The 20531-nt window shown below is 41.4% G+C and overlaps 2 protein-coding genes across 2 annotated transcripts; one reads left to right on the top strand and one right to left on the bottom strand.

Annotated features, from left to right (window-relative positions):
• Nucleotides 1-5728: 5728 nt before the first annotated feature.
• On the bottom strand, nt 5729-7016 carry MELLADRAFT_105985 (uncharacterized protein; the record flags this gene model as incomplete). Its single annotated transcript, XM_007409245.1, has 6 exons — nt 5729-5745; nt 5805-5898; nt 5976-6284; nt 6374-6407; nt 6485-6553; nt 6637-7016. The coding sequence occupies 6 exons, from the start codon at nt 7014-7016 to the stop codon at nt 5729-5731; spliced, it is 903 nt and encodes a 300-aa protein (XP_007409307.1).
• A 1451-nt stretch (nt 7017-8467) lies between these two features.
• MELLADRAFT_105984 (uncharacterized protein) lies at nt 8468-9096 on the top strand (the record flags this gene model as incomplete). Its single annotated transcript, XM_007409256.1, has 5 exons — nt 8468-8506; nt 8569-8677; nt 8771-8789; nt 8884-9034; nt 9088-9096. The coding sequence occupies 5 exons, from the start codon at nt 8468-8470 to the stop codon at nt 9094-9096; spliced, it is 327 nt and encodes a 108-aa protein (XP_007409318.1).
• Nucleotides 9097-20531: the final 11435 nt, after the last annotated feature.

Below are 20531 nucleotides of genomic sequence, written 5' to 3'. Positions count from 1 at the left end.
TAGCTGGGGTCGTCAAAAAATTTAATGCGCAAGATTGGTGCAAGAAATCTTGCACGGATCTTGCACGTCGGTCTTGCACATTTCTTGCACAGGTTTGAGAACCATAATTCAATCATTTCACATTGATGAAATGAAAGCTTTACAGACATGAAAAGAAACATAAATGAAATCAAAGATGAAATGAAATAATAAACTTAGGTACAGAGATCAACATCAAAAGTGAATCCTTGATTTAATCAGTGCTCAGGATCGAAATTGGATACTGAATTAGGAGTGCGATCAAGCCTATATTGAAATTCTGAGTGAGTTTGGTTCAAGGGTATAGTTGAAGAGAGGAGGTGAAGATCAAAATGAAGACATAGAGATCGAGGTGATCGAGGTAGAAGAGTCCGATAGAATTTATTCCATTTCAACTGATTGAATAGACCTAGAAGCAAAATGAAAGACATCAAAATAAATAAGATATAGTCAGTAGATGAGCAATTAGAAGAACAAACAAAATGAAGAAACTTACTTACAAGAAGAACCTAAAATCAAATATAATGAATCAAAGCTCATAATTGAAATACAAACAGAATATAAGTTCGATTTTGAGGTCTGAAGTTAAGACTAATGAAAACAAGAAAGAAGATCAAGTTAGTGTGGAAGAATGAACGAGAGAATGAACAATAAGAAAAGAAAAGAATTGAAATTAACTTACTGAACGAAAAAATTAGTCAATCAATCTACAAAGAAGAATTAAATGAGTCAGCAGAGGAACAAACAAAGACAAATAGATAAAACAACTTACTTAAATAAAGGTCCAGAATCGAAATTTAGATAACTGAAATGAAGAATGTGATGGTGGAGACAAAAGAATATGGAGAAAAGAAAGTGGAGAAGGAATTAGAAAACTTACTGACGTGATTTGAGAAAGGAAGTCCGATTGGAGATGGAGTCAAAATTGAGAAAGAAGGAGAGAGGGATCAAGTAATTTCTCTTAAGGAGTTGTGTGTTTGTGTCTGTGTGTGGAATTGGCGTGTGTTCTATTTTTTTGTGATCCATCTGAGGGGTAATCATAGTAGTTTTCTTATATTTTTTCTTTTGATTGTGTCATTCATTGAATAAAACGGGTTTTTGTTAGTTGGTCATGACTTCTTTGATAACAGAGACAAAGAACAGTTCTCCTACCTTCATTTTTGTAAATGTCCTTGATAACAGAGACAAGGAGAGAATTAGAAAAACTGTACCTTTTGAATCCATTTTTCATTGTTATTGAGCGTGTTGTTATTGTGGTATTTTGGTGTCGCAACCTTTATTCTGCTGAGATGGGTCATCAATCAGTCGTCAGACCGTTAGAATCAGATTCAAGGCCGGGTCGAGTCGAGAGAGATTTTGGTTCAATTTCCGAAGACGTTCGGCCTGCTTTTGATATTTGAGGTTGATTGGATTTCCGAGTTAGGAAGTTTACAATTCTTGGATGTTTCAGATGGAAGCAAGATGGATACTGAGGTAGGAGTGGTTAGGTTATTTTCAATAGGTTTGTAAATAGACAGGTAAAGAGATACATTGTCAGATTATCTCATGTGTCTATATTTTGCAAAAAAAAACAAGACACGAAAAAAGCTAGAAAAGAACATACCACGTCGGCAACGCTGGAAAAGTTGAAACAATTGTTTGGTGGGCTCCAAATTTCAGCTTAAATTGAATTGTATGAATGATGACTGGTGATGCATCCGGTAGATGCTGTGATCCATGAGGATGATCCACGGTTTGAGGAAAACCCACCTAAATCAACATGTTGGGTCACTTGAATTTGTTTTGTTTTGTGCAATTTTCTGATTGTTGGTAATGAGAGGCTAAGATTGGTTGACTTCGGTGACATTGAGATTTCCTGAATTCACACTGAAAATTCAAATCTTGATAATCCTTGTCTGTGGGTATTGGAGCTAACAATTGATTCTGAAATATTTTGTTCATGTCGGTGGAGCCAAGGAGATGCATTTGTTAGGCATTGTGAGATTGAGTGCAGTTCACAAGTTTCAGATCGGTTTTGATGTGAGGCAGAGCAACACGGCGTGTGAATGATTGGCTTTGAAATTGATGGCGTGACTGATCATGCCAGTGGATGCAGATTGATTTGTGATGAAAGGTTTCTGACTATGGACAAAACTCAAAAATCACGCTAATGGTGGATTTTGTCGAGTTTTGTAAGCGAACCGCTTTGTGGTTAAATGTAATGATTTAGGTATGTATCTACTGTAACTTGTTGTCTTATTTGAATATTTCTTATATCTTCAAATGTGCCTTATCATAAACTGTAATCAAAGAATAAAAGCTATAATGAAATGAAATGAATATTACTAATAATCTGATTGAGAGTGCCATTGTGAGAGAATGGATTGAATATTGACTCTGTTCTCTATGTGTTTCATCTTATGGATATCTTTTGTTGATTTGTAAGTTAAAACACAGAACATTGATGTATATGTGTTGATGATAAAAGTAACTACAAAAAAGGAGAGTTGAGTATAAAGAGGCTGAGAGCTCAACAATATCATTGAATTATCTGAAAAGTCTTGAGTAAATTCTTGAAAGAAATTCAAATTGTAGATATTTTGTAGACTTGAAGATTGAAACCTTATGACATTTTGATTTCCACACCGTCACTGGGGGATTGGGACGGGGGTTGTGGTTCTGTTCTGCCAAGAGTCTGGTTTGGTATGTGGATTGTTGTATGAGGAAAAAGAGAGCAGTCATACAACGTGGATGTACAAAGTGGTTGTTCTCTAATCTGTGACATATTGTGAGACCTTTCACGACTCCGGGAACATGTCAATTGGATCATAACAAGTTGATACCTCATTGTAAAAATCAAGAAATCTGGGTGAAAATATACTGGGAGGTGATTCAACTGAAGCTTGAGATGTGGTGACAGGTTCTTCTTGATCTTGAGTTTGAGTATTAGCTTCTTGATTCTGACGCTCATTCTTAAATTCTACTTCTAATAACGCCTTGGCTTGGTCTTGCTCACAAGAACCTTTGCCAAATGTATGAGAGAAAAAACAAAGACGTAAACCAGGGTGAAATACCGCGGCAAGGACTAATGTGTCACAAGCAAGTGCTTCTTCTAGATAGAGTTTGATCTTCCCTAATGCGACGTCCACCACTGGGTAAAGTGGATCATTCAAGTGCATAACTTTCAATTGATCTTCCATATTTGCCTTGAGCTGAACGTATTTGACCAGTACCATGCAGCCAGTGGGGATATTACCTTCCATCTCCCGAGTCAAAACCTTGTATGGCTACAAAGTAAGTGTGATGGAATCAGTATCAATGACCAAGTTAAGATCATTCAATATTTCAAGACTTACAGTAACAATATCCAGCATATCCCTCAATGCTTGCCAATCAGCCACCAAAAATACAACTTCTTCAAAATAACCGTATTTCTTGCCATCCTTTTGTGAATGGCGCTTCTTCGAGTGCACCTCCGCTAAGTCCTCTTTCATTACCCCATCAATCAACTGAAAAGAAAGACACTTATTAGCAAAGCACAAGGTTTCACAAGAGTGAAAGTAAAAGACATACATGTTGTGCTTCCCACATATGTTCCCATTGTTCAGCACAAATACCCCATTGGATTCCATGGCCAGATAGAAGAGCTTTGAGGGCAGGTAAGCCATCTAGTTTTTTTTTGGACATTGTCTCTTTCACAGCATTGATTGAAATCAGCCCGATGGCCACTGGATTGAGTTAGCTTCTTGTTAACCGTGTCCATCTATGTAGGTCAATGAAATAAGGCAGGCAATTGAGTAAAGGAGGAATGATGAAAGTAAATGAAACAATGCAAATGAAACAATGAAAAAGATGAAAATGAAAGGATGAAAAGATGACAATGTAACTTACATCTTTACTTAACTGTTTCATGTATGTGTCCCCAAGCAAGTAAGCAGTCTTACAGTTTTGATAGTTTTCCGGTTTGTCTTCCTGCTCCGGATCCTCCTCCTCCCCATCAGAGTTGGAACCCAAATCTGAATCCCAATTACTGCTGCTCTGATTGTCATCAGATTGAACATCAAAATCATCTTCATCAGAAGATGAGTCTTCAGCTCCAGAGCTGTTAGTAAGTTCAGCTCTGGAATCTTCATCTGATTCCTCATCAATAACGGCCAGGACTTCAACCGGAGGAAATCCACCTAAGGCGCTATGTCAAATGCGTCTTGGTTTCATTCCAAGTGCATTGAGCCCCATTTTGTGACAACAACATTGAACCAACATAGACTTAGGGCATGTTTGGTACAGCTTATTTTAAGCTACTTACGTTGTTGACTTTCATAAGTCAAATTTCAAAAAGTCCGTTTGGCATCGACTTTTTGAAACTGTTCAATGCTACTTATGGGACCCATAAGTAGCTTATCTTGCTACTTATGATAAAGAGCTAATTACTTCATTATTTTTTCAATAAGCTACTTTTCTGACCCAAAATCTTTTTTTTTTTTTTTCGTTTTTTTAAATCGTACAAGTTGCATCTTTCATATCCACACTTTAACTCACATCAATGTTGTCGTAAAAAAGAAATCTCAATCCACTCACTGTATTTTTCAAAACGTACATGTTGCATCTTCTATACCCCTCGCCTATCTTTGAATCACTTCAACGTTGTTGTCCAATATCACTGTTGATACTTGTTTCATCATCTCTCATCTTTAAACACCACGTCCAAAAGCCATGATAAGGAAACAATCTACAGTCTGACCTGCGCAAATGCATACCCGCGCAACTGCATAACCCGTGATAATGCATAGAAAAAATCCTAAAGTTTGATACTTTTTACTGCCACATTTGACAATGGAATTGCATAACCCGTCAAAATGCATAGCAAGAGCCTTCCACCCAAGTTATGCATTTGCGCGGGTTAGACTGTAATCCAATGTCATTAAAACATCTAGAAAAGTAGTTGGATGTATTTGGATTTGCAAGACAAACAATATTTATGATCTTTTGTGAAACATTTTCCAATGGGTTTTACCCGCTGTGGAGACAACTTTCTCCAAAGAAAGTTGTCAACCTTTCTTGAAACAGCTGTATATCAATCCAGGAATTGATTGAATGCCTAGACAAAAAATTGTTTGTAAAGAAGTAAAGCAATTGGTGGTTCTGGAACTAGAAATGAAATGAAGAAAAGTGGAAGTTAAAGAAAAAGTGGTCCTTGAAGGGTTGGAATGATCAACCAGTTTTTGGATGCCAAACAAAATTGAACTTTTATGTACTTTTAAGTTGAATTTTGGATAAAAGTCAACTTAAAACAGAAATCAACTTTCCAGGGTCGGAACCTTTAACTTCTCTTACGTCATTGACATAAGGTTTCAGCCAAGGGTGAAGGCGGTACTTTGCTAGGAGGGCAGGTAGGTTTGGATTGATCACACTAGGCTTTTGGAATAATCCAGCCTCGCGGGTACGTTTACGGGTGCCGCGTGGACTAGTAGTGGGTGGTAGTGAAGATACTGGGTGCGAGGGTGGTGCTGCTATCAGTGGTACTGATGCTACTAATTCAAGATGTGCAGGCTGTTTTTTGTGTGGGTCTTGGGTTTTGCTGTGGAGTGTAATCTTTGGAGGTGAAGGATGTGTTGGTGAGTCGTCAGGTGTACTATTGACCGTTGGCTGTGCCTCATGTACGGGCTGGGATACAATGAGGTCTTCATAATTGAATGTTGAGGTTGTAACTTCGGATGGTCCACACAACTGTTCAAACAGCGTCTCGACCTACGTACATTCCAGTGAGGGGATGAGAGTATCATCAGTGAAGCACACATAGATTCCACTTGAATCAATGCTTACTGAAAGCTCTTGAAGGGCTCGTGCTGGTGAGGTGTGAGGTGTGATCAAGGTGTCATTTACTGAATCGTGAAACAGAGTCTACATGTGTTTGAAATGGAAAGTTCAGTTTGCCAGTTTGTTATCTTTGTTTGGACATTGAAGGTATTTCTACGTACCGGCGCAGGGGGTTCTGGCAGGAATGCCGTAGGTAATTTGCATTCATCGTTTATCATGCCTTCATTACGGATGATGGTGTGGAGTTTTGTTAGAACTGCCTGTCGTCGATGTGGCGCCATAGCGCAGAGTTGGGCCCGGAGCATTGAAAGTGTCGATTCAAGAGAGTCAAGCGTGTTGAGTTTGGCTTCAATGTCATAGTACCGGTGTCGAGGTGGAGTACATTTAAGAGTTTTGGACAATGGCCCAAGATCTTGGTCGGGCTGTCTGATGTTTTCATTGATCAATGGATGAGTGGTGCCACGTGGTGTCTGAAATGAATGGAAGATAAGAATTAGAGTCGATTCTAAAGGTGGGTTTTGTATTGGATTAACAGATAAATACATTGAAGATGACTGACTGCTGTTAAGGTAGGTTGGACTTGCGTTTTCAGACTGGTGAACATCAAGGTAAAAATCAAGGATGTAAGTTTTTTTCCTTATTTTTCTGAAATTGTGATTGATTTACTTACAATTTGGTTGTGGTTGTCAGTGGTTTGGCTCCTTCAGGTGTCATGTGGGTTTCAATCTTTGAATTCATACTATTGAACATAAAGGTAGGGTCAAGGTTGTAAGTTTGTTTCTTATCATTTTGTTTGATCCAGCGAAATGTTAAATTGCTTACTGTGTTATTACATTTGCTGGTTCAAGCGAAGTTGATCCTGTGTCCTCATCAAGAACAACTCCTGGGGCTAGAATGGGTCCAGCATTGGGGTCTTTATGCTTCTTGTGAGGTTTGACTTGGGGATCGGGCAGGTGATTGTGACCGAGGTGAGTATGAATGAGGATCCATGATGATGAATGATAAAGATATCGGGTGTCTAGTTTGAAGGGATATCCAATACGAGCTGATTTTGTTGTTCCTATGAGAGCAGATCGACCAGAGGGATAGCCTGAGCGGTAGCATTCGTAGTGTGATACTGCACTGCTCTTCTTTTGTGAGTTACCAATCCACATTCGATATCCGTGGTGCGTAGCTGGAAAGTCTGACACATATTTGTCCATCCTCCTTCAATCTTTGTGATAAATTTTGATGATACCAGGTACTGGAAAAACATACTCGTCGTTGCTTGGGTCCATTTAGTGGACTAGTTGGAAAATTTAGTAGGCAGGGATAGCTGGTGGAGTGGGTTTTCGTTGTGATATACTCAAGTAGTGAGAATTGGATGTTTAGATTGTGACTTTTGGTTGAGTGTGAATGTTGGTAGGGCGGTGAAGAGGTATTGAAGTCAAGATAGTGAGAATGTGAATGTAGTAGTAATATTCTTACTTAAGTAGTAAACACTTGTCCTTGGGTAGTAAATTCGGTGAGGGGTTTGTAATTTTTTGTGCTGAAGTCGTAACTTCTCACTTGCGTAGTGAAATTAGTGACTTGGGTAGTAGGATGTTTGCTCGAGTAGTAGTATTCTTACTTGTGTAGTAACATTGGTGCTTGGGAAGTAAGGTTTTTACTCAAGTAGTAAGATTTCCCATGAAGTAGTGAGTTTTTTGATTGAGTTGTGAGATTTTTACTCGAGTAGTAAGAATCTTATTCCAGTAGTAAGAATTTTACTCGAGTAGTAAGACTTTTATTCCAGGAGTAATAATTTTACTTGAGTAGTAAGAATTTTATTCCAGTAGTAATAATTTTACTCAAGTAGTAAGGATTTGATTCCAGTAGTAATAATTTTACTCAAGTAGTAAGAATTTTATTTGAGTAGTAAGATTCTTGCTCAAGTAGTAAGATTTACCTTTGGTGCGGTAGGGGGGGCAAGGCCCCCCCTGGGAGGAGGGGGACTTAGTGATATTTCTAGGTCACCTTAGAACCACCTATCTTACTAACAAATTCTAAAGGGCGGTTTTACAATGACATAGAATGATACAGGTGTCAGTATCATCCAATACACTCGGTGCTTTTCAGTACACACAGGTGGACTGAAGTAGTGCACAGACAAAGCTTTTCCACAAGATGTGGTGATTCACCAGTATACTCCTCTAACTCCTTCAGCACCTATGATCAATTCACTCCGTAAAACAGAGCAATTTACATGTGTGTACTGAAGAGCTACTGAAGTACCCAAATTTGGCAAATCTCACAAGTGTTCAGATATGAATATAAGCAATTTGGTTTTCTGTATTGGTACACGGAGAAAGTTGTTTTAAATTCTTAGACTGGAACTCCCAGTCCAATCTGTACCAACCGTCAAGATGAAAGTGGAATCCAGAAGACAACTTGTTGATTGACACAACTGTCAGAGTATTTCTAAGTACAAGCTGCCCCATGATTCTTGAATCTCTGCTTGATATCTGTTGGCTTTGAACAATTTCTTTTGCTGCATCCAAGCTTTAGATTTTGAAGTAACACAAAAGTGCGGGACTGAAAGTATCAAGTACAATAACAAAGGCACCCTGGAGGATCAGTTCTCACTTTTTGTGCTAATGAGGCAGGAACAAACACTGTTTGAGAACTTCAAAAGATGGAGTATGACACAAAGGATATACATATTACAATATTGGTGAGTTTAGGTGAGTCCCGGTAGCATCGTTTGTTTCAAATTTTGAGCATTCTTGAAATTAGGGCTGCTCCACAACTGATAATTTGACACTGTTTATTGAGGTTTCTAGGAACTTAAGGACTGCCCGTACAATAACAAAGACTGGCCGTGATCCACTATCAAGACTTGAAGGTAAGTAAACCACTTTGATGGTCTGAAATAGACCAACATACTGACTGCAGCTTGAATTACATCAAAGCAGAACCTCCTTGGTTAATCTGGTAGGCAATCCACAGGGACTAAGGTAAAGTCAACTTCAAAACACATCGAAATTGATAATTCAGCTAATTTCACAAGTTGACCATTTGATTTCTAATTTGCCAGATGTCCATTTACAGAACTCGTAAGGGTCCAGCAATTAGAACTGAGATTCAAGGTAGTGAGATCAATCTACGCACTCGCTTCGAACTCAAGATCCTGCATGACATAGGACAACTGGAAGACCAATGCTCCGCCTGTGGTGCACTCAGGTGGAGAGTCAAGAGAAGGGTAAAGAACGTGAATTGGCTAAGGTCTACCTATGCCAATTGCTGCCAACACAGGGCGGTTGAGATGCCTCTCCGTTATTTTGCTGAAGATGTTGGTCAAGATATTCCACCATTTTACCATGCGCTCCTAACTGAGTAAAATGATAGTGAGTGCTGAAGTGATCTTAAGGCAAATTGGGACTAATGAGGCCTGCGGTTCAGTTGCTATTGAGTTCCAAACTCAAATCCAGAAATATAATAACGCAATGTCTTCCACATTGCTTGGCGCAACAATTGACCAATCAGTCATGGGCCAACGTGGAGTCTATATCTTCAGAATCTTTGGCCAGTTGTTGCACATTATTGGTTCTTTAATGCCTTCACCCGGAAATAACCCGGGATTTGCTCAAATTTTTGTTTACCAAGGTGGTGGCAAAGCCAAAGCCCACGCTTGCAATCAACACTTCAACCATCAGCTCAATCCTCAAATCTTGAAGTTATTCCAACGCTTCATGGACTTATACAACCCGTATGCTCAAGTATTTTGAAGCGCAGCTGCAATATGTAACAATGGTGACACTTGATCTCTACAAACTAACACAACAACTGCCCCCGGTGCTGATCACCGGCGCTACAACCACCCAACTGTGAATGAATTTGCCGCCATCCCTGAAGGAGACGGACAAATTGGTGCTTGACAACAAGATATTGTACTGCAACACCAAACTGGCGACAAACAACGTATTTCAGAACTACACACAGCATATTTTGCGCTGAGGTACCCATTATTGTTCCCATACGGATCACAGACATGGCAGGAAAATTTCTCAAATCCCACTGCGGCAAGTACGTCATTTTGGTTTAAAATGTAGACTCACAAATACAACTGACAATGATACTTTGATACTAAATTAGGACCTGATGGCCAAGTCACAAACTTGGAATGGTTCACTTACTTGCTTTTCCATAGGTATTCTTTCTCCATTATTTTATTGTCAGGCCAGCTTTTCCAAGAATTTGCTGTAGATATGTATGTCTGTGTCAAACACTCCTGCCTTCAATTTATCAGATTTCACCGAAAAGAGCTCCGTGCCAAATTGTACACTGGGGTGGTTGAAGCCCTTAACAACGAGATGGAGGACAAAGTTGTTGGACAACAAGTGATACTGCCTTCAACTTTCATTGGCAGTCCTCAACACATGCAGCAACTTTATCAAGATGCTATGAGTTTAGTAGCTGAATTTGGGCATCCTAGCCTGTTCCTGACCATGACAGCTGATCCAAAATGGACAGAAATCTTGGAATCTCTTGAACCTGGCCAACTTCCCAAGGATCGACCAGACTTAGCAGCCCGTGTTTTCCACGCAAAGTTTCATTCATTACTTGACAATGTCATCAAGCAAGAGCCTTTTGGAAAGTGTTTAGCTTACGTCTATACTGTGGAATTTCAAAAGCAAGGATTACCTCATGTTCATGCAATTCTTGTTTGGACCCTGCAAGCAAACCAACAACCCCCGACCAAATTGATTGTTTAATATCAGCACAGCTTCCCGGTCCAGCAACAGAAGCCCACTTATTTGACTTAGTGACAACATTCATGTTACAGTCAAACCCGCGCTAATGCATAAATTGGGGAGACAATTTTTGCTATGCATTATCGCAGGTTATGCAAATAGGCATGCACCCCCATAATGCATATTTGTATAAGTTTATGCAATAGTATGTTTGTATTTTGCGCGGTTACAAGGACAAGATATTTTTTCGACACAGAAAAAAACACCACTAGGGGTCGGTTTGACCCCATAGAGGGCTCATTGCTGCCTGATGTTGCCAAAATCCTACTTGCAAAGGATTCGATCAGAGTTCAATGGAAAAAAAAAACATCCTGGGGCGCTTTGTGGGCATGCATTATGACTTTGGGGACTTGAAAAGAAGTATGCATTATGGTTTTTGACATAATTATGCAATTGATGACAAAATTGGCCCGCACCAGCTGGGTGGAAACCAAAACTTATGCATTTTGGCTGGTTATGCATGTGCGCGGGTATGCATGTGCGCGGGTTTGACTGTACATGGGCCATGTGAGAATTTCAAATGCTGGACTGGTTCCGAATGTTGACTTGGATATCCACATCCGTTTTGCGAGATGACCGAACTCGCCAAGGATGCTTATCCTACCTATAAGAGACCAAACAACCAGTGCCACTTCATTAAAGGTGTGGATTACTACTGTAAGGTGTTACATGTAGAGGTATGGCTTAGATGTATGGTTGTAGACGGGTAGTTGGATTACTTGTAGTCAGAGACACCCTAGCTCCATGAAGACTCTTCTTCACCGAATACTCTTCGGATGGAGCTAGGTGAGCCTTTATCTTATATTCATTTCTCTCTGTCTCTTTTCTCTTTTATCTTGTAGAGCGTATCTGATGTGTTACTCTTCTTGACCGAATACTCTTCGGATGGAGCTAGTTGTCTATTTTGGGAATATAGTTGGGTTATAGAATTAACCTTGGAGCTTTAGCTCCCGTCGTGCCACCCTTCAGTGAAGACTCCTACCCGAGTCTTACACTTTTTAATTCTATAACATCATATCAATTTTCCAATTATTCCTTTCAACCCAACGAATCAGATTCCTTTTTTTCAATTTTTTTCAAATCTTTCTCGCCAAAAAACCAGAATTGATCGACAAGAAGTAAGACGACAACCGTGAGAACTCTCACGAATCAATTGACAACCAACGCTTCATGGGGTTTGACTTACCAGCAAATTTCACAAGTGACCCGGAGATAATTTTAAAACGTCAACGCCAACGCCAATCTGCCATCGAAAGCCCAGCCGCACCGCCAGCCCCTCGCTACAACTATAGACTAGAAGTCCCTCTTGACACACCTGAAACGAATTATACAATCCAAGCTACACCAGTCAACACTTTACCAACCATTACCTTACCAGATCCAAACGACAAAACCATACCAGAAGACGCGCGAATTGTGCAGGAATTCTTCAACTCCAGACTTGACTTAACACCACAGCCCCCTGGTAGTTTTATTTTCACGCCACAACAACCATCAAGAATGGAAGGAGGTGAATCAGACAGTGGTAAAGGCAAGAGTAAGGAGCAGGATTGTACGAAGGACGAGCTTATTGCAAAATTACAAGCTGAAGTCTCGACTCTACAAGCGGATCGGTCGCGAATCTTGGCGCTAGAAGCCTCTATGTCGCGTCTCCTTTCTACGTACGACGCGACGATGACAGCAGACGATAGGAATGGAGGATCGGGTGGTACAGTAGGTGGTTCCAACCCTTTCAATCGATACAAGGACTCGGGAACTCCTACGCCCTTGGGACCAAGAAATGTCATGAGCAATGCTCAAAGCACGCCGCTAGCACCGACGACCTCCATCACTACCGTGGCGCCAGCCGAAACCACGCATTTGACGCCCTCTCCTGGTGGCCAAGTCGATTACCTCTCTGACGACGTCCCAGACCCTCCACCAGCGACTGCTCAGACAAACACAACAGCTTGGAGCCAACAATCCCTAGGACCACCTGGTTTGGAGCCACACCGAGTCTCGTTCATGGAGGCAGTGGCGCCGTTGACAACTGCACCGACTCGATCGCCAATGGGACCTCTCATCGACACCACTATCCAGTCCGACAAGCCAGTGCGAGCTTGTGACATCAAACTGTCAGACGCACCGAAGTTCACAGGCCCAGTTGAAGACCCGACAGCTCTATTCAACTGGCGACGACTGGTAGAGCAATTCTTCAGATTGAAGAGGCTCGACGACGTGAAGGAACGGCTTATTTTATTAGGCAGTATCATAGTTGAACCAAGAGCAGGTAACTGGCTTCGGAGTATGGAATCAGAACTAAGTGAGATGACCTGGGGGGAGATCATGCATGCGTTAGCGGTCGAAACCTTACCAACAACCTGGCTATACGACACGGAGCAATCAATCCGACAGCTCAAGATCAAGCCTCAAGAAGACTTCAAGACCTATGCAAATCGGGCCCGAGATCTTTATAGTCTAATTGAAATAGAGAGCTCAATCTCAGTCAAAGGTTTGGCAGAGTACGTAGTGTGGGGAACACCAGATGTATTTCAACGCTGGGTGACGGACCGACGATTGTTGAAGGTCGAACGATTCAAATGGCTTGATTTCATAGCAGCCGCGTCAGACATCTGGGCATTATTACAAGCCAGTAATTTGGTTCCCAAAGTCACTCCGAACCAAGTCACGATGTCGAATCACTCCAGTAACCCGCGTTCTTATGCTCAACCACGACAATCAACCTGGACCAACGACCGACGCACTACTGACGAAAGGGCGGACTCCGCTTGGCATTACCATCAATACTTGAGACACCTAGGAATATGCTCAGCGTGTCGTACCAAGTGTGGCAACCCCCACTGCCAAGGTCTAATCAAGGGACCGTACATTGTTCTACCTCCACTGAGTGTATTTGACCCAGGACCGCGTCCTCAATGTCGTACAACTAACGCCACCACCTATGCTTCGACAACCGCAAGATCCAGCGGTCCAGCGGGAGCACCCACACAAAAGCCTGCCGGACGACCGACTACACAATTACCAGTCAGAGCCATGGAACAATTCAAATCAACCCCTGTCGCCCCAGATCTATCTGACAAAGAGATTGCGCGTTACGAAGAAGCGGACCGAATCTTGATTGCACACATGGAAGAAGAAGCTTCAGGGTGCGTAGAAGATCAGTCTCGCACTAAGTCCATCATCCTGCGATTGATGATTAATGGTACCCCTCTCCGTGCGCTCATTGACTCAGCAGCCGAAGCCAACTTGATGTCGGAAGCAACAGCAAATCGTGCAAAAATACCTCGTAGAAAGCTGGTGTCACCTGTCGAAGTGAGCCTTGCGATTTCTACCAACACCACACCTTATGTCATCAAGGAGTTTTCTTTTGCTAATGTCAGTTCCGATGATCCAAAGTTGCGCTTTGGGTCAACGTTCTTCAAGATTGCACCATTGGGCACCTCATACGACGTGATTCTTGGTACACCTTTCCTCACTAAATTTCACTTAGATGTCTCCTTGCATAACCGTTCTGTGACACATGTACCTACCAAGACAGTCCTATTGGAAGAAACTACAAAGAACGAAATTACTAATGCAATGACCAAATCAATGATATCATGTGTTATTCAAAATCTTGAAAGAGTTGAGAAAAGCCGAGACCTGTCCGCCCGAGAAGAGCAAGTATTGCGTGAATTTTCAAACTTGTTTCCTGATGAATTGCCGGCTGTCGATGATGATGAACAGGATGATTTTATTCCGCCTGAAGGGCAGAATGCTTCCTCAAAAGTCAGACACAAGATTGTTTTGACAGACTCAAATGTGACAATCAATGAAAAACAATATAACTATCCGCAGAAGTACTTACCTGCGTGGAATAAACTCATTCAGCAACACCTAAAGGCAGGAAGAATTCGAAAATCAACCAGTCAATACGCGTCACCTTCAATGATCATTCCAAAGAAGGATCCTAACGCATTGCCAAGGTGGGTGTGTGATTATAGAACTTTAAACAAATACACGGTAAAAGATAGAAGTCCACTCCCTAATGTTGATGAGTCAGTTAGGCTAGTGAGTACGGGGAAAATATTTTCAATAATCGATCAAATCAATTCATTCTTTCAAACTCGAATGCGTGAGGAGGATATACCACTGACAGCAGTTAAGACTCCATTTGGACTCTTCGAGTGGACAGTCATGGCAATGGGCCTGACAAATGGACCTGCAACACATCAAAGTCGTGTAGAAGAAGCGCTAGGCGACATCATTGGCACATATTGTGTTGTGTATATTGATGACGTGGTAGTTTTCTCTAAGACAGTTGAAGAACACGAGTTGCATGTAAGGGAAGTTTTACGACGATTACAAGCCGCAAAACTATACTGTTCACCGTCAAAGAGAAAACTTTTCAGAACCAAAATAAACTTCTTAGGACATGAGATCAGCGGAGATGGAGTATGCCCAGATGACGCCAAAGTCAAGAAATTAGCAAAATGGAAGACACCATCAACGCAGAAGCAGTTGCTCAAATTCTTAGGCACTGTGCAATTCCTGAAAAAATTTATTGACGGATTATCTCATTATGTGGGCACTCTTTCTCCTCTGACAAGTACGAAACGAAAGAACGAACCATTCCAGTGGGGATCAAAGGAGGAAGACGCATTCCAAAACATCAAACGAATAATCACTACGCTTCCAGTCCTCAAACAACTTGATTACGAAACTGATGATCCACTCTGGTTATTCACAGATGCCAGTGGTCATGGCTTAGGAGCAGCCTTGTTTCAAGGCGCTAAATGGGACACCTCTTCACCCATCGCATACGAAAGCAGAACAATGACGCCTGCTGAACGTAACTATCCGGTACACGAGCAGGAATTATTGGCGGTTGTGAATGCGTTACAGAAGTGGAAATTATTACTCTTGGGCATGAAGATCAATGTCATGTCTGATCATCACTCCCTCACGCATCTATTGACGCAACAAAACATTAGCTGGAGACAAGCAAGATGGCTTGAAACACTATCTCAATTTGACCTCGACTTCAATTACATCAAGGGTGAAGAGAACTCTGTGGCAGATGCACTATACAGAGCAGATGAAGTAGCCGTGTTACAAATGGACGGATCATTGGATGAGACAACCTTAAACACGATCAAAGCTGGCTATGAAACCGACAACTTCTGCAAACGCGTCAACAAAACATTACCGTTACGAGAAGGCACTGAATGGCGTGAGAATCTGATGTTCATTGACGGCAGACTAGTGATCCCCGAAGTCAGAGGGTTACGTAGACAACTTATTGAACGAACTCATTTGGCTTTGGGACATCTAGGCACTCTGAAGACTCTAGCGCAAGTACGTGGGCAATTCTTCTGGCCTGAGATGGCAAACGACGTCAAATCATTAATATCAACATGCGATAGCTGTCAGAGATCTAAAAGCCGTACGACACTGCCTTCAGGGAGACTACAAGCTACCGACGTGCCACGCTTACCAATGGACGACATATGTCTTGACTTCATTGGTCCCTTTCCAAAGGTCAGAGGATACGATATGATCCTCTCGTGCACGTGTCGACTGACAGGCTTTGTGTGTGCTATTCCAACACGTCAAACAGATACTGCAGAACAAACAGCCCAGCGTCTTTTTGGTTCCTGGTTAGCAATATTTGGCGCACCAAGGAGTATGATAGGCGACAGGGACAAAGCCTGGACATCGCGATTTTGGCAAGAACTCAATTCATTGATGAAAATCAAAGTCAACCTCACAACAGCTTACCACCCACAGGCAGACGGACGAAGCGAAAAATCAAACAAAACAATTGTCCAAATCTTACGACAAATGGTCACCAGTCGGCACGGACGCTGGCTTACCTCATTACCCTCAGTCGAGTTTGCTATCAACAGTGCATTGAACGTCGCCACGGGCGTCTCACCCTTCGAGTTTGTTTTTGGCCGCAAGCCTCGACTGTTCCCAGTTACAGGAAACTTACAATCGGTGGGCTCAGACACATCAAAATGGATTGAGGATCGACAAGCAGCTTGGGCGCAGTACCGTGACAAATTATGGACCAGTAGGATCACCCAAGCAGTACACTATAAAAATCGACACGCTAACGGTGAAGTACTGGAGGTGGGTGACTGGGTACTAATCGATAGCAAGGATCAACAGCAAGTAGTTGGTGGGAACGGTAGACCAACATCAAAACTACGACCCCGCTATGACGGTCCCTACGAAGTCAAGGAAGCCCTGAATGGCGGCCGCAATTTCCGACTGAAGCTTAACAACAATGATAAATCCCACGACGTCTTTCACATATCGAAGCTGAAGAGGTACCATTGGAGGGAGGAGGAGTGCGATACAGAGGTATCAAAGTAAGTTCCTCCCATAAGTATGCACCGCCGGGCAACTACGCCAATAAATTGTGTATAAAACATTACCTTGGCCACACATGTGAGCACCGAACTGGGCGTATGGCATGTTTTATTCATAACAGGTTCAATTCAAGCAAACGAACATCAAAACTGCAACATGTACTGCAAGATCTTCAAGATTCCTCAAGTTTTATTATTTTCATATCATTTTTATAAGTACGAATTAATCAACAACATCTTCAAATGGGTAAACATGATGGATAATATTTAGGTTTCTTTTTTTTATTCTTTTCAATTTTTTCATTTCCTTTTGAATTCATTTTTTTTTCTTATTTTAATCTTTACGACAAAATCAATTACTTTCACGTTATTCAACAAACTTTCATTGCATTGGGACGAGTCATGGTCAACTTTTCAAGGGCGAGTCATGCCATTTTTTTTCAATTTTCTCTTTCTTTCTTCGGTTAAATTTTTTAGAATGGGTCAGATTATCATAGAGGATGAGTAGTTACAAAATTCTTTTTCATAGGAGGGGAGGGATGTAAGGTGTTACATGTAGAGGTATGGCTTAGATGTATGGTTGTAGACGGGTAGTTGGATTACTTGTAGTCAGAGACGCCCTAGCTCCATGAAGACTCTTCTTCACCGAATACTCTTCGGATGGAGCTAGGTGAGCCTTTATCTTATATTCATTTCTCTCTGTCTCTTTTCTCTTTTATCTTGTAGAGCGTATCTGATGTGTTACTCTTCTTGACCGAATACTCTTCGGATGGAGCTAGTTGTCTATTTTGGGAATATAGTTGGGTTATAGAATTAACCTTGGAGCTTTAGCTCCCGTTGTGCCACCCTTCAGTGAAGACTCCTACCCGAGTCTTACAACTACGATAATCACAATGTTGTTCCATACAACAGATTCTTAACCTTGAAACACTACGCCAAAATGAAAATTTACCATGGAGTTTAGAAAAACATTTTCACATAGAAAATTTCTTGAATTTTCTAAACTCCTGCAATCAAAAGGTAAAATAGGTGTTACAGAGAGGCTCCTTCCCTTATTCCTGCATACATGGCACAATGCATACCCCTGCAGTAGAACCTTCAGTGCACATACTGAGCATCAGTCAGATATCAAATATGCTTTGAAGGCATATTTGGGATAAAGTCAAGCTGAACTATAATCTGCTCATGGGTTTATGATAGTATACTTGATCCTCATATCTCAATACATCCAATACATTGCATGCGCACTGAAAAGATCCACGGATTTCAATTTGTATGCCCAGCACACATCAAGTAATTCAAAGATAACACAGATTATGTAGCACAACCACTAGCTTTGATCCAAGAAAACAATACAACATTGAGAACAGTAACTCAAAAGTGAATTCAAACCTCACCCAAAATAAATATATATAAATTCAAAGCCTTTCTAAAATGCGGACAAGTTCATCTAAAACAGGCACTGAGTCAACTTCTAGATGACTATATGACAGTGGTTCTTCACGTTGCAAACGCTGAAGCCAACTTGAGCGATAGCAGTCAACTGGGAGTCCAACTGGGACTGATAGCTTGCTGATGGGTGCATTTTGTCGACGGATTCGAGTGCGAGGGGGGCAACCACTTGACTTCCCATGGGACTTCGGGATACTTGCCTTCCTTTGCTCCATGTACTCGTCCAAGAGAATACAAACATACTGTAGTTTTTCACTACGCCATTCAAGAATGCGGACCAAGGAAGTGGTTCCTTTATCTGGTTGCTCCTCACTAGGTCCTTCGAGATCTGTCTCATCATCGCTGCAAGCATTTTCCAATATTCTGGAAAGCTTGAACATTTGATTTGGGGTCGAGAATACTGCTCTATCTCTCAATCTCTTAAGCTTTATTTCAATGCAGACAGGACACATAACACAGATCAGTCCATATTCTGAAGTAAAAATAGGTTTAGAAGCCAATAAAATCTCACCTGACGGAGTCTGGAACCTTGTCGTACTTTTCTCTGCGACTTCTCCAATCGTTCAGCATCCCACGATTGCAAACGGTATCTACAAATTCAAAAATTCACGTTGGAGGGATAGATCAATTGCTTCAAAGTCGGAAGATTGAAACAGATAGAGAAAATGAATGTACCGCTTAGATAGTGATTGAACATATGTATCCATACACTTCTTGATAAACGTGTCATTTGATCCACCAACAGCGACACCATTATACTTGCCACATTCGACCAGCTTGTTGAATATCTTCAAGCAGACATTCCAAAGCCATTTGTTTTCATTTGATGACGCTGGCTTCCTGAAATCCGGGCGGAAACTTTGAATACCGGCGGCTTCAAGCATTTGGTGCATTATCTGAAGTTGTTGGGGGGTTGTGTCCGTATGCCCTGGTGCGTATTTGTATGGAAAGCAGGGATCAAAAACGTTGTTTGTACTGGTGGTAGAAGATTCTTCCAATGATTCTGTTACTGCAGACGGAAGTTTTGAGCCAACCGGAACACCAATCAAAGTATCCATATGAAATCGAACTCAATCCTACAATTTTGGGTAATATGAAGCAATCAGATTGTTGATATGGGCTATAAGTTGTGCAATATGTAGACAAAGAACTTACTGCAGTTCGTCCACCACGATGTTTTGATTGTGGAGTACTCTGTCCGCCAGTCGCTCCAGCCTGCTTGTGTACGAATTGCATCAAATCTTTCAAATCTTTCTCAAGTGCTTCAACCTTCTTGTTACTTTGAATGAGAAGTATATGAAGTGTATGGAGATCTAATGGTGTACGGTTGGGACTGGTAGAAATTTGTGAGTTGGATGTTGTAGCGTACAAAGTGATGATATTGTCAAAAGCGAGTTTTGCTCAACAATCCATGTTTTGATGATCTTTTGATGCAAATATTTTACTCACGAGTCATTTGTGTTGTTCTCTTGAGGTAAATGAGTAGATGAAGTGGTTTTCTGAAAGGTTGGAGGCAAGGGAAGGTCATCATCCACCTCATCCATGTGACTGCTATCAGTATTGGAGTTGTTTGCATCTTCTTCTTCCGGGTGCCAATCAGAAATTGATGGAGTTGATAACTTCTCTTTAGCCTTTCCCTTGTCTCTAGTTTGTTTTGGAGGAGATAGAGTGCATGAGAGAATTGTTGGCTTTGGTCGAGGAAATAACAAACGGCGGTGCTCCAGGCTGGGAAGGAACAAGGTTGAAGGGCTAGCTTCAGATATACTGGTGTTTGTGATGTATGTTATGGGCTGGTTTGAAGATGATGGGACGGTCACTGAATGAATAAAACAAATGTAGTTGATTTTCAAACACAACTGAACAAGTATGCACATATTGGTTTAAACTCACGCTCGTGAATAGGTTGAAGAGTGTGCCTTTCCGCCGGAGTTTCAAATGAGCAGTCAAAGCTTCTTGACATCCTCCCTTTACCAAACTCTACCTGTATACACAGGGAACAATGACTGGACAAAAGAATGAGGTGAGTTTGAAGAATGGTGTTTGGATTAAAATTTGAGGAATACTTACTTAATTCAGCATAGGAGTTGCAATTGTTCAATAGATCGTTCCGTTCAAAACCATTTGTATCTAGTCCTAC

The sequence above is a fragment of the Melampsora larici-populina genome (assembly GCF_000204055.1).
Source record: "Melampsora larici-populina 98AG31 unplaced genomic scaffold MELLAscaffold_15, whole genome shotgun sequence".
In the NCBI taxonomy this organism is placed as follows: Eukaryota; Fungi; Basidiomycota; class Pucciniomycetes; order Pucciniales; family Melampsoraceae; genus Melampsora; species Melampsora laricis-populina.
Note: the sequence above shows the minus strand (reverse complement) of the source record. Positions and strands in the feature narration are given on the sequence as shown.